At 37.5% G+C, this 15,404-nt stretch overlaps 1 protein-coding gene across 1 annotated transcript in view; it reads left to right on the top strand.

The window, feature by feature from the left end:
* The window catches only part of GARRE1 (granule associated Rac and RHOG effector 1), a 62,282-nt gene that overhangs the window by 33,717 nt on the left and 13,161 nt on the right, over positions 1-15,404 (top strand). The window contains exons 3-7 of the mRNA XM_074912970.1: positions 6,501-6,707; positions 9,068-9,208; positions 9,492-9,587; positions 9,728-9,889; positions 10,864-11,022. Of these exons, the coding sequence (XP_074769071.1) occupies positions 6,501-6,707; positions 9,068-9,208; positions 9,492-9,587; positions 9,728-9,889; positions 10,864-11,022 (765 nt within the window). The remainder of the gene's footprint in view (positions 1-6,500; positions 6,708-9,067; positions 9,209-9,491; positions 9,588-9,727; positions 9,890-10,863; positions 11,023-15,404) is intronic.

The following is a 15,404-nucleotide window of genomic DNA, read 5'->3' as shown; positions in this document are numbered from 1 at the left end:
CTTGTCATCATACTCCTCTTACACATTTTGTTAATTAAAAATGCATCTTGCACACAGCTTTAAAAAAAAGCCAATATGCAAGATTTATGGGAACTTTGGAGTAATGAGACAAGTATTGTATTGTGCTTTTGCTTTAGAACCAGCAAAATTTAAGGATTTGACACTGACTTACATGGTGGTGCTATAAATCAGCCAGGGAGCATGGTTTAGATGGCTTAAGTATATGGAGAAGCTAGTTGGATGATTGTGCCCAGGAAGCAGTTATCAGTTGCTCACTGTCAAAATGGACCTTGGCAGAGGTCAGTACAGAGAATGTATTTAAGTTTGGTGGTGACTTGAAAGTACATGATGTATGAGTACGCTGGAAGACTGGTTGAATTAAAAATAATCTTGAGTTGAACAAAGGAGTTTTCCAGTTGGGATGGAATCCAGAGGGGAAATCTAAATGCTAAAATATGTAAATAGAAATTTTCTTGAGTGGAGCCCACTGGGCAGCAGTTCTGAAGAACAGTTCTAGGGCTTGTAGTAGTCATATGGTGAGTGGGAGTCGGTGTTGTGCAGTTGTAAATAATAAATCAGCGTTGTTGCTATTGTGTGAAGAGGCAGTTGTCAGGTATTTAATACGACTATAACCTGCAAGAACCATGAAATAAGCATTCAGTTCTCTTCACTTTAGTCATTGTGGCCTTAAACACAACAGTGCACCTACGCACCACTGCTGTTGCTCTGAAAAATAGTGAGCAACTGGAGCGTCCCCATGGGACAGTAGGAAGAATAATCGGACATTCAGGAAATAAGACTTCAGAGGACAGATTGAAAAGACTGACTACAGAAGAGAAGACTAAGGGAACATAGCATTGTTCAGGTATGTAAGAAGCTGCCAGAAGATATGGCAACATTCTGTTCTTCATGTCCGTGTAAGGTGGAGCAAGACATAATGAACTTAAATTTCAGAAGGAAAGCTTGATATTAGATGCTGTGAAAATGCTTTGTAATGCTAGCGAAGCACTCGTGGATTGCTACAAAGGATAGGGAGTCTCCATCATGAAGAACTTACAGAACAGGTTAAGCCTGCATCTAGCAAAACTGACCTAGGGGCAATTGCTCCTTGCTTGGAACAGTAGGATGACCTTTTGAGAGCCTCTCCTATTCTGCTTTTCTGTGATTTGAAGACTGAGCTATTTATGCTGAAATTTAAACAGGGTGTTTGTTTTGGGTTTTTTTTAACCCTGATCTATACAAAAATTAACATTTCATAAAACTACCAGTAGGATTAAAAAACTCACAATGGAAGCAGAAAAATTTAAGGGGTGTGCCTGACTTCTTCAGAGTTCACTGACCAGGGGCAACAAGGGGTGTGAAGAGTGTGAGAGGCATTGTAATTGTTTCCTTGGAAGATACAAGGGGGGAAATACATTAATATCTGACGTTGCTTTTGTAGCTTCTCTAGTGGATGACTGCAAGAACCTGTAACTCTGAGAAAGAAGTGAGAGACGGTTGAATGTCTTGAGTTGGCAGCTCAGCAATATCCAGTACTCCAGAGCCTTATTTGAGGGATGGAGTCTGGTATTACAGAAGCAGCAGGAGGTGTAGTTCATGGTGGGGTGGGAGGACAGAACCTCAAATTGATGAGAAGTACATGAAAATGAAGCTTTTTCTATGCATGAGCCAGCTAAGGAAAACATACTTTTCCTAAGCCTTCCTTAACAAAGGCTGTATGTTTTGAGGAGGAATGAGAAATATAAGCAGAGCAGGTTTGACTTCAGAAATTTAGCAGAGAGCTATGGATTTTCTGAGGTGCCACACATTTTTATCTACTATAGTGGGCTCTAGCCCCCAGGGAAGGCAGTATCAGGAAAACTTCCAAGTTCTGATGAACATACACTGACTTGGATTTGGACTAAAAACCTAGATTTGGACTGTAGCAGCAGTGGGTGAGGGTTTTAATTTATTTATTGTTTAGCAGAACAGAGCTTGCTAGTTCACAGCTGTCTGCCAGGATGTATAAGGTGACTTCTCATCATCAGAGTGTTGGTGACAGATGGAGTTTCCCAAGGTTTCTTAATTTCAGAAATGCAAATGCAGATTTTTATTTTTTGCCTTTCCTTTTCCCCTTTAAAAAGCTCTGAATCCTCAAGTGTTTTGTGCCTGTATGGGTGAGGAACAGCTTGGAAATCAGGGGGAACGAGTACGTTTTATGTTCAGTTTCTCTGATCTGTTGTTAAAGTTTTGTAAGCTGGAAGAATGCAGTAAAACTCTGCTTCTCTTAATAGAAGTGTTAAAGGAAATCCTGGGGGGAGATTAAAACTGGGAAAAAGTTTGTATATTTCCTCATCTTTTGTGGAGTTTTGCAGCAGCCTCAGTACTGCAAAACACAAAGAATGAATCTTGGTTTTGTTACATGGAGCTTGTATGTTGTCTTAAAAGTGGTAGTAGTGACAGAGATGCACATGTTGCCTTCCTAAACAAAAGGGAAGTGTGAATTGTCACAGGCTGGTTACCAGGGTGTTCTGTTTTGTATTAAATGGAGATAATTTTTGGCTTTTATGTATATAAAGTAACTGAAGATTTTTTTAACAAGAAGCTTGTAGGACAAAAATGTCTGAGTAAATACAAAATGTAGCCTTTCCTTAGCAAACGTTGTAAAGCCCAATTTAAATATTTTTTAAAAATTATTATCATTCCTGTGATCTGCAGGGATTGGCTTCAGACTTTTCTGAGTTGATGAACTGTTAGTAACAAAAGCTGCTTCAAATCAGTAGAAAATGCTATGGCTTGGAATGCCTTTGTACTCTTGTCTTGGTCTGTAATCTCATGGTCTGCTCTCAGATCTTCTAGCATTGTCTTTAGAAACATTTTGTATTACATTTTAATTGCTGCTTTTTATTTTAAAAATGCTTATCACAAAGTGGTTTTTGCTAAATTATAGTTAGCATTTTAGTAGTTGTCAGTATCAGATTATCACTGCTAGGCTTTTAGATTGACTGTTAGGAGAAATGAGACCGCTGGGTTGCCCATGTCCCATAATACTGTAGATGTAAAGGTGCAACTTCTGCTGGAATCTAGTTTATCTGGCAGGTAGCTCTTTTTCAGTGAGCAGGAATGTGTCTTCCCTTTGAGGTGTTTTGGTCATGAGATCACTCTTCTGAACTGCAGGGCATTGCTACATAGTAAAAATTAGTAATATTCTGCCCACTTTCAGTAGTATGTAGGAAAGGTATTATTTCATAATCAGGTACACCAGTTTGAGCCATACCTCATTGTTAACTTCGTTATATTGCTATCTTAATCTGGTCTCTTCAGTGGGTAGACAGGTTGCACACAGGGTTTATCGTTACCAAAGCCATTAAGAACTCTGTTAAGGGAAATGGGAGTAGTAGGAAACCACTGAAAAAGCATGTTGTGGTGTTTTGGGTTTTTGAGTTTTGTTTGTTTAGGGAAATAGCCAAAAAAAAAAAAAAAAAGGAAGAAAAAAAGAAAAATAATTCTAGTACATAAAATGGTACTTCGAACTGCAGGTCAGTGTTTTTATCAAGTTTGGAAGACTGACACTGGTTATTTGCTAACTTCATTAGTGGTAGCATTCTGTTGTGAAGAATCTGTTGTATCAAATTTGCTTGCCAGGGAATTTGCGTGGCAACTCTGTATAGCAGTGAAATCTGGGAATTTTATGTGTGCACTTCGTCCAGCAAAATATTCCAGAGTTGATTGTGTGCCCCCATTAGGAAGATAATATGGGACAGAGTAATCTAACACTGTGTCTATGCCTGATGCTCCTGTTTGTATGTAACCAGTTGTATGAAACGCATCGGCTGTTTCAGAGATAAGGAAGTCTGATCTGAGACCTCCCCAAACAGTCCCATTTGCCTGAACACGAAGACAGATTCCATTAGATAAGGTTACTCAGCTGCTGAGATAGATAGCTCTCCTACCTGGTAATGCATTAGGGAAATACAGGTGCTAGAGCTGTATTTCTTGGGACAAAAAGTTTGCAAGCTGAAGACCTCATTGTATACACAGTATAAATTATACTAAGAAATGGTTTAAGAAAACACCACCACTACCAAGAAAAACTTACTAGTTGACACCTGTGATGATTCCAGCTCATCTTTGATTACTATAGAGTCTCTAGGTTTTTATTTGTTCTTATTATGGTCTAAAGCAGGAGCAACAAACACTTCTGCATGGGAAGGTACGGAAAAATAAACTCAAAAGCGAGATGGTGGTGCTCTGAAAAAACCCGCATACCTATGCTAATATTCTTCTCCAGATTTTACAACAGAGATTTAGTATATTGCTTTACAGGCTTCAGTAAGTGCTGGCCAACCCTGGTTCTATTTGTTAAACTGGTGGTGGTTGCACTTCTTTCCCACAGTTAGGACAGAGTTTCAGCTCTTTGGAAGGAGAGCCTCAAGAAGTGAACTTTAAAGCAAAGTGAATTTGGCGTCTGCAGTGAATGTTTAACAGTGCAAAAATCCTCCACCACTTGGATTTCATTTTAAGCAGTTAAAACCATCCTTAGCAATTTCTGAGGAAGACAGAAATAGATTGTTTTTCAAAGAAAATAGAAATTCAGTAAAGCAGATGTTACTATTTATCTTTATTGTTTAACACTGTAAATTATACTAGGAATGTTGTGTGCTGCCACTTAAAAACTTAATCATTTGTTTATTTTGAGCATTATTCCCAGGCAGGGGAAACTTCAACCTCTGTACCTTAAATATTCTTTGAAACTTAATCGGCTTGAAATTCCTAGTGAGTCCTAGTTTCTTCTTCCCCCGAGAACTGCATTGTTCATATACAGAAATACTCAGATCACCAGTTGCCTTTTCTTGTAGTTTTCTTATAAATCTTTCTGATCTTGTAGCCAGGAAAGTTGGGAGTCTTACTCATTTTATCATTTGCTGACTGCTTTTTTAATAAGGCAAACTCCACTTTCAGAGGTCAGTCGAAGTACCAAAAATGTTTTAATTTTATGCCTTGTACAAAGAAGGGAAGTGATTGAACCAGAATGGAATGTCAAAAGGAGTCCGGATGCAATGGAAAAAAGCATTGCCACCACTGGTTCTTCTGAAGTAGATAGTTAATGCATATAACTGTTCGTGTGACTACACAGTCTTGCCAGTAAGATCATTGTGTCTGAATATTTTTATTCCAGAAGAATGTAGCTGAAAATAAGCCAGATGATTTATTTGCTCCAAGGCATGATGGCTTTGTACATTATCTGTGTATTTTATGAATTATTCCTAAAATGGAATTCAAGTTGAGTCTTTTTTAATAAATCAAAGTCAAATATACATTTTAAAACCACTTTGTGTGACAAACTCCATAAAAGAAACAAAACACTTTGCATAGTTTTTAAATACTTTCTACAGCAATTTGGAAAATACTTGCTTCTCTGCTGCGTTCTAGTTAGGCTTGGCTGTAAGCTGTCGTTTGCGTAGGAGAGCGTGGCACTGAAGGTAGATGGAGCGCTCCTGCTCATGCTGCTTTGCTCTCCAGGTTGTCCTGGGTGGTTGCACTGTCTGTTCTTCCACATGTGTTGGCTGCACCTAAATAATCAGTTTGTGTGACCTGTTTTGTTTTGCTTGTAGTAACTGAGGCATATGTTTGGTCATAATTCTCATTATCGTTGGTATGGGAGAGGGAGATAAATGGGGCATGGGAGCTTAGAGGGGGCAGAGGTTCAGGCTGGGGAGCCCAGCTCTGGGTGGCTGAGGTGGGCACCCCTTCCCTGGCACCGTGCTGGTGTTTCCCTCAGCCCAGTGAGGATGGGGAGGGATCAACAGCCCTTCACTTCTCTGCCTTTCCTCACACTTCCCGAGTATTACATGACCCATTTCAGTGAAATATTCTGAAGAGGATTTGTGCCAGCGCTAGCAGTTAGTTCCTGTCAGACAATGCAAGTGACAGGGCTGCAACTTTGTGCATGCCTTCTGCAGTCACTGCTATGTTCTAAAAATGGCACTGTTGCCACTGTATTATGTGGCAAAATGTTTTTGATGCTTATTACCCATTATTGCTCTGCTTGGAAGATAAACTGCTGGATTAAGCTGTTCTGCTTTCTATGATAATGTTTTAAAATTATTCAGATTGTTGTTTTGAGTTTTTAGCATCAATTCAGCTAGGTTTGTGGACCGGTGGGTTTTGCTGTTGATTTTGTCCTTGTGATAATGTTACTCCCATTTTTGTATTGTTTTATGTGCTTGATATTGCTGAGTACTTACCAAGCTTTTCATTCTTCAGATAACCATAACTTCAGTGCAGCAGTAAAAATGACATGGCATCAGTTTGGTCTCCCTTTAATTCATTGCAACTAATGCTTAGTCACAGTCTACCTTATTTTAAGTAAATGGTTAAATATCATATGTTACTGAAGTGTTATTTTAATAAAAAACAATCTGAGTTTAACTTAGTTCCTTACCCCAAACAATGAACAAAAAGGAAGAAGCTTCTGTGAAATCTGTTTGCTTGAAACTGGTTTGTTTCTTCTCCCACAGGTACTTGGGCGATGTTTCTTGACCGTGATGCAGGTCCATTTCCAGTTCCTGTCACAGGCTTTGCAGAAGGTCCAGCCAGTGGCACACTCTTGCTTTGCTGAAGCTGTAGCTCAGGAGAGAAAGAATGTGAGTGGGGCTGGAGCCTCAAATTTAAGCCCCACAAATGAGCTAGAAGATGCAATAAGATCATGGAGAGGAGCAGCAGAGGTACGGAGTTCTTGCTGTAGTGACGTTAAATTTAGTAAATTGTTGTATGTTTAGTGAAACCTAAATTTAGGCTGGATGCCCTAATAAAGGAAGAAAAGCTCTGATTTTAAAGACATGCTACATTTTTTACCTATATGGTGATTATACTGTCTTTGCCCAGTGTAAAGTGTTCTTTGTGATGTGATTGTTTGTAAGGCGTGCACAAGCAGTGGAAACAGCTTTTTGTTACTAGTAACAAATTAATAACGTTCAGATGTGGTTTGGCAGACAAGGTGACATGTAACAAGTCATTTAAAAACAGCAAAATCTTGATGAAAAAATAATTTAGATATTGTCCATTTCTCTTACATTTTGAGTATGAATTCTATTTTATACTTTAAAATCTTCATGGTAACTTAACACTTCTGTCTTCATGCTGTTAAGCTCGATGTTGCTTGATCCATCAATTGCTGGAATACTAATTGTATTACTTAAATGTACCACTCTCTGGACTTGTATTTTCACAAACACTTGCCATCTGTGGAATCCTTACTTATCCTGACAAAAAAAGTACCTTACAAAGGCAAACAGTTTATGAGCTTTTCTGCTTTCCCTTGCCCTGTTGAAGTCTGCAGAGGGATAGGTCAGCATGGATTCAGACACGGAGTGCCTGGTTTCCTTAAGTTCAAGTAACTTGGACCATGTGCTTTTGAAGTCTTAATTTGACAGCCCACACAGGCACATTAATCAGCTTGACTGGAAATCTTGTCAAAGTTTCCATTTATCAACTAACATCTGTAAGGTATATGAAAGCAAACAAGTTACCTTTAGAACTATGAACGCAGAGGAATTGTAATTTTTACTACAGTATAAATTTATTTCGCTGGATAAAATAGGGATTTGGGAGTGCTTGAGGTATATTACAGATAATCGTAACAGGTCTAATCCTGGTGTGGCTTTATGTCTTTTGCATAAAAATAGTTAATTTCATGTTTAATATACTTAGTTTCTTAAAACTGTGTTACAATTTCTAGAAATACCCTGCAATTGCTATCAAGTTTGTTTGAAATGTTTTTAAAATTAAACTTGGGTTTGCAGAATCTGGGACACTAACTTTCTGTTTTTACCTCTGTAACAGCCCATTTCTGTTAATAAAACCTGTATTTTAAAATAGTTTAGTACAAGTGTTACACTAATCAAATCCTTTATTAAGCATGCATGGGGAGGAGAAGAAAAAAAATACAGATTCCAGAATAACAATGAAAGGAACTTTTCAATTTTTATGGTTGACTAAAATAACTAATCTGAAGTATTTGTGTGGGTGTTTAGGATAGAATAAGAAAAAACTGTGCCCTGTAGATTAAAAAAAAAAATCTCTCTTATAATTGTAGATAGACTAATATACAAATCATTTTGATAAAGGGAGATTTGAAATACTGAAATCTTTCTCAATTTTTACTTTGTGGAGTGAAAGGCAGTCCATTATTTCCATATAAAATCAGCCTCTTTGGCAGGGGAATACACTGCTGTTTTAGAATAAAGTTTAAGATGATACTTTGTCAGTGGCTCAAAACTATTTTTCCTGTTTAAGATTTTTCACTTGGAAAATGCTCTAATTTTGTGTTGGAGGTGACCAATGTGTCTGTCCGTTGGCATTGTACCAAAAATCCTGTTTCAACATCCTGCTTTAGAGCAACACTCCTTCCTAGACTGAGAAATAAGCCATACGTGAGGCCTAAATGCAGTTGAGAGTAGGTTTCTGTTTATTTTACCCTGCTCAGTAGTGTAATATTCTCCAGTTAAAACTAGACACTTGGCTTTTCATATTTCTTATTTTTCAAAATTGTATTACATAAAGCTGTTATCTTGCTGTGCTAAGTTGACCTTAGCCTTGTGTGGCTCTTCTCAAATTGCACCAGTAATCATCCTTGATTTTATGAACTGTATCTCCTTATGTACACAGGAGTGTTTGTACACATGATTAAATGTATCTTGTGTTTCTGTGGCAAATAATACCCTTTACGTTGAATTTATGTCTCTCCTCTGGTAAGCACAGTCATCATGTGGCCTGTGTAACAGGATCCTTATTCCTGAGAGGGAGCTGAAATAGTAACAACAAACAATGTTGAATTAAGTTGCTAGCCAACACCTATATGCCATACAAATTACATGAGATTTGTACTTCCAAAGTAGCAGGAGAGGTTTAATAAGTTATAATAAATAATCTCATCCAGATCCTTTCCATCAGGTGCTGCTTCTCATCTCCTTTATAATGTTTTAAACTCTGTGGGGTGGGTTTGTTCTTTTAAAAAAATTTTAATTAAGCTTGACCTTGTTTAATGTTGAACCTCTTTACCCTGGATTCTTATTTTACATTGCAGGCCACATCTCGATTGCGAGAAAGAGGCTGTGATGGATGTTTGGCAGGAATTGAAGTTCAGCAACTTTTCTGCTCACAGAGTGTTGCAATCCCTGAACATCAGCTCAAAGAGCTAAACATAAAAATTGACAGTGCTTTGCAGGTGAGTTTAAGTCTGCTGCTCTCATTGGTGTGCAGTACAGTCAGTGGGCCCAGGAATGAAATAGGGAAGGAGTATGTTACTGCAGAATTCCATATCACTGGCAGCCATGAGGTATTTGAGAATTACAGTATTGGAATCCTGTATGATGAATGTGGCTATGCTATAGAACTGAGTAGGGTAAATCTATGTAACAGTTATTATATATGTATCCAGACACAACGACTGCATGCTTGCTTTACTTGCTGATATGCCTGCTCCATCTAAACTTTTTGTTCAATGTCAGGCTTACAAAGTGGCTTTGGAGAGTTTAGGCCACTGTGAATATGCAATGAAGGCTGGCTTCCACTTGAACCCAAAAGCTATTGAAGCAAGTCTTCAGGTAGGATCTGCTAAACCCGCTCTCTTTCATCCCTCCTCACCTTGAGAATAAATATTTTTAAAAAAAAATTTAAAATTGGACTCATTAAGATTCTCTAACGTCTTCATTTCTTCTAACTGATCTGCTGTTTTGTATTTCAGGGCTGTTGCAGTGAAGCTGAAGCCCAGCAAACGGGAAGGAGACAGACTCCACCTCAGCCAATTCAGTGTGAATTGCCCACTGTACCTGTTCAGATAGGATCGCATTTTCTGAAAGGAATATCCTTTAATGAGTCTGCAGCAGAAAACCTGAAGCTGAAAACGGTAATAACCCTGAATTTAACCACAGGAGAGAAGAAAACAAAAATAGAAAAAGGGGAGGGGGAAAAAAAAGAGTAGAATTCCTTAAAATTCAGAGAACAACTGCAGTAGAAGTTCAGTGCCAAACTTGTATTTGAAAGCGCTTATTTTTAGCCTGACTTCCTGTGGAAACAAGATGTTGATAACAATGTAGGTCCATGCCTGCCTGCTTCTGATAATTTTTAACCACCTGGGCAAATTCAGTCCAATCTGAAAGAAGCTTAGCAGCCTAAGAAGTAATGAAGCTTCTGTGAACTTCTTGAAAATAGGTGGGTTAGGTATCAAGAAGCGCAGAGGGGAGCGAGCCCTTAGATGCGCCAACCAGGTGACACACTTCAGAGTTTCATAATTTTTGGTGCCAAAATAAGTCTGGCCCAGCCCAGTGCTAAGGGAGGTACTTGAAAAAAATATTTTGTAATAAAGCTCCTTTTAATGTCATCTTACAAACTTTGATCAATACATGAAATAATAATTTAAAATTGTGGAGAAGTTAATTGTATTTTCAGTCTAAAGGAATGGGAAAGATGTCCATTCAGAAATAATCTGGGCAATTTTAATCAGCATTTTACTTTTTTAGATAAGCCCAGTTCATTACTCCTGAAAGAGTTGAAACAATCCACAGCTCAAAACACTGCTTTTCTGTTGTCTTTGCAGTGCTCTTTGTAGTTTTGATTAAACCGTTTTGCAAGAATATAAGCAAAAATACTCTTTATGATTTTGGAGGAGTATTGTGTTCCAAATAGCAGAGACGGTCTTCCATATTTCTGTGCTGCAGTTGAGCTCTTCTAGTTATACAAGACTGTTCAGAGGTAACAGACGTTATAGTTGCTTGAAAAACATGTAGAACAATAAATACATACGGAAGCGTTGGTGTTAACATTTCTGAATCGTGTTTAATATGACAAAATTCTTATGATTTTTTTTTTTTTTTTTTCCAGCACACAATGCTGCAGTTGATTAAGGAAGCTGGATGCCATAATGGACTTACACCACGTGATGACTCTCCTGTTACTGAAGTACTAAATCAGGTTTGCCCTTCCACTTGGCGAGGAGCCTGCAAAACTGCTGTACAATTGTTATTTGGCCAAGCTGGACTGGTAAGTGACTATGAATAGGCTTAGAAAAAAGGGGCTACTTAAACGTCCTGAATTGAAACTAGACATTTGAAAGAATTTGGAAATTAATTTCCAGTGTCTTACTTTGTGTTTCTCCATTTTTAACACTGCAGATAACCTGATTAATGAGCAAAATATATCCTTGTAGAATGCAAATTTGTAGATGGTATCAGGAGAATGTACTGTGTACTTCATAGTCTGTATTATTAGAGAGAACATAAGAAATGAAACTTCTAATTCATAGTGAAATAGAAGGATTTTCAAACGTATAGATGACTGTATTAAAAACAAACACCCCTCCCCCTACTTCTTGTAGATTAGCTTTAAAAACTGCCCTTTTTTCACTTCCTCTTTGCTTTGAATGGAAGCTGGGTTTCCTGCCCACCATAAAACCAGGAAGTCGTCTGCACCAAGTAATGCTACCTGACATCTCCAACGGAAGACAGAGTAATTAAATACTTTGCTGTAGACATATGTGTTCTTTAGAAGCAAATCCCATGGATGTCATGGTATCTAAGCAGTTGCGAAAAATAGATGCTTGGAACATACTGATGGAAAAAATGCATTGGTGCTCCCATAACTAATTGCTGTATTCTCTTCATTTAATAAATTCATTTATTAAAATTTAGTAATTCATGACATAGAGGTTTTTTGGACTACTGTCAGTTTTCATTTGACTGGACAAATAAAATCAGGGCAACAAAGCAATAGGATAGGAGGGAAGTGCAAGCATAAAGGTACACTGTAGCCTATGATAGTTTCTGTCAATTATTCCTTGAATCATCTTTAACCTGCAATGAGCTAAATGCTGCCTGTTGATTCATATACTGATATTTGTTCAAGAACTAATTGTAATTTTTGATGAAAGGATCCATATTGCTACATACTTTATAAATATCACATTTTTCAAATAAATAGCACAGCTGAAGTGACTTTCTATCCTAGTTCATTAAACCGTATGTTTTTTGGTACGGTTAATAGATTCTCCAGTATGGTGAATGACACATTATAAGTAATAAATTTGTCAGATATTTCTACTTTAGCTTTCCTTTCAAACTAGATATTAGATATTCCCTTAAGTATCTGCTAAACAAGTGGGTTCAAATCATGCTGGAATTCAACTGGCTTTTCATGTAAAGAGGATCTGTAAGAAGGTAGTGCATTAACCACTTTGCATAAGGAAGTTTTATGGGGAGGCATAAGGCAGTTGTATCTTCACAGGGAGAGAAAGTAACTGTGGAATAGTAGGGTTGAGCAAATTTCTACTTAGGTGTTTCAAGGAAAATGCATACTAAATATTAATTAATACAAGAAGAACTAGAAAAAAAGATATGGATAAGTAGGATTTTTATCTTCATTTGCCATAGTTCGTGGTAGGATGCTGGGAGTCAGCAGCGAAGTACGGGAAATGAGGCCAAGAAAGAAACTGTTTCTCAGCAGCCCTGTGGAAGTGTGCCTTAATTCGGGAGGAGTGGTTGGCTCCTGAGTGTCTAGATGAGGAATGCCTTGGAGAATGCTGCACCTCCCACCATTTCCTTTCCAGGGGGTTTCAGGGTTGTGAACACCCAAGTCCTGCCATAATGAGATTTGGGGAGTGGCCCAAGGCATGGCTGGACTCAGGAGTCTGGAAATCTGGTGTCCCTCAGTCTAGACATTACTGGTTAGACCTGCTGGTAACTTAAGTGCTGATATTCTTCAGGTTTATCATAACATTTGGAGAGTTGTCAGCATAAAACTTCTACATTCTCCCAAATGACAGGGCTGATATAAGGAATATTACTTGTGTTAAATCATGAATGTCTCCAAAGATTTTTTTGCATGAACCTCAGGTTCTGAAAGTACAGGTTTCTATCTTCAAAGACACAGTAATGAGCTGTACACATGACAAAATACTTGTGAGCCTTCTCTCCGTTCATTCTTACTTTGATTTGCTATAATTTGGAAGGGTGTGAGGGTTGAGGTTTTTCTTTATAAACTATGTGCTATGATTTTTTTTTTTTTACAATATTCAATTATGCTTGTATGTAGCCTCATACAGTAATGAGAAATTGTAATTCGCTGCTTTAAAGCATTCTTTGGGTGGAGATGAGAGAGGAAACACCTGTAAAACAAGAACAATAGGTGTCTGATGCACAGGAAGCTATCCTTTAAGCACCCACCAGGCGGGGAGGGAGAATGTGTTTATTTTAAGTTTATTTTGTGTAGAACTCAGATAAATGAATCATGGGAAAATATTACATAGTCTTTGGTTAAGTGGTTTTAGAAACTAAGCTGTCTGCATTAGTTCAGAATTGTGTATAAATTTGTCATTTAAATGTCAAATTAAAAAATGAACATTACTTGAGTCTTGCTATCTTTAGCCTGTCTTGCCATGTGCCTTTTAAGAAGAAACTCATTAAGAGTGGAAAGCACAATGAGATGTGACTTTGGTTATTTTAGGCTTCAGTTTTTTTAACATAAGAAATAACTTTTTAAAGTGCAGGGTTTATGTTAGCATATATATTAAGAATTGTATCTTCAGATTTGGGTCAGCTGAAGAAATCTCTGTGTTGGAATAAAAGTAATGTGTATTAAAATAGTTGAATTCAGAGGATGAGTGGAAATGAAACTTTGAATTGGCCTCGTGCAAATTCATGAAAAGGTTTAACTAAATCTTTAGCCATCTTTCTTTTGTGCTAGTAGGTCTTTCTGAAGCAAAAACCAGCATGCATTGCAGAAGCACTAAATCTCCTAGTAATATTTAAATCCCACATGTTGTAACTCTGACCAAATATTGAGAAATGTAAAACTTTTTTCAAAGGGAAAAATGAAGATATGGGGGAGGAGGGAAACAACCCTAACAAAGCCCAGACCATGAGCACTACTACCGTGCACCACTACCAGAAGGTGATCTAGGTCTGTGCAAATCAGAAGTTTAGTTCTGACTTACAGGTCTGAGATACTGACAGTATTTTTCTTGGGAGCTGAGAAAAATCACTCCTAAATTCATCTCTCCTTATCCCAATTATAGTTGCAATATACCTGAATCACAGATTAACAAATTACATAAAAGTAAAATGGTACAAGCACAAGGAAAAAAGTAATGGAGTTGCCCTGTTATTAAATGAGAGGTATTTTCACAAGTGGATAATAGCATGGCGTTTTGTCACTGGGCTTAGACATGTTTTACAAGTTTGAATAAACTCGGGCAAATGCTTAGAGTCAACTGGAGGAAAATAAGGCCTTACGCTAAAATAACAGGTGCAAAATAATTGTGTTCAAATGTCATTGGATGGTTTTGTTAAAGTGAGAGAGAAGAGACACTCAGCATTATTCATATTTCAGGTTTCTTCATAACCAGTAGCAGACAACCAGTTAGAAGTGGAACCAGTGTAGGATGATTGCAAAAAAGCCAATAATATCCTTTGAGGTATTACTGGCTTTTTTGTACCAGAGGACTTTTGCCATTTCCAGGATAAATCGTACAGCTAATCTGTTAGTCACTGAAACAAGAACTGCTGATTGCTGCCAAAAAGCTGCTGGTTCAGCATGACCAAAATAGGAAATTATGGAAATGATCAAAAAGGCCAACCCATGCAGACTGGACAACAACAAAAAGCACAAACCAAATATGGAACTTACTATCACTGGTATTAAAGTTTAAATGAAGCTGAAGTGAATCCAGTCCTTCTCAGTTCCATAAAAAGAAAGGTTCATGACAGAAGGTTAATTTTCAAGAGTTTAGTCTTCCATATATCTTCATGATGTCTTCGAGAAGACTCAGAATTCAACAAATGGAACAGTCACCACATTTTCTCTTTATAGAATAGGGAATTAATAATAGTGAGGTTCCATTAGGTAGAATAGAGAAATGTTGGTGTGGGAATTTATAACCTTAAAAGGAGGAGGGGGTGTGAAGAGTTGTGAGCTCTGTGAAGAGTTTCAGACTAAATACTACTTGTCTGCATCATACCATGCACTGCAGTTAAATTATTTAAAGTATTTTGATAAATAGGTGTTTGGGAGCTATTAAAGTAGTGATAGTGGCAAACCTCTCAAATGTAAGGGCTGTTATACGAAGCCATTGATGATTACCAGCTCTTAGGTAAAGCAGTTGATAACTACATAGTGATGCATAACTACAGTATGTAATTGAGAAGATTTTAAGTCCTTAAAATATAGTTTACTGTATCAAACTAATAATTTTACATTCTTTATTTTTAGATATTAAAATAGAAATCAACTTAGATTTGATTTTGTGAGTTGGTTTGTTTTTATCTGGTTATTTTTTGCACCTGTATTGTGGCAGGGAGGTGAGGCTATTGCATCTTAACTACAGGGGTGATAAAATAACTAGAACTAATTCTCAAAATTTTCCTTTTTAT

This window comes from Athene noctua, chromosome 9 (genome assembly GCF_965140245.1).
Source record: "Athene noctua chromosome 9, bAthNoc1.hap1.1, whole genome shotgun sequence".
NCBI classification, from domain to species: Eukaryota; Metazoa; Chordata; class Aves; order Strigiformes; family Strigidae; genus Athene; species Athene noctua.
This window is presented reverse-complemented; position numbering and strand designations above follow the sequence as displayed.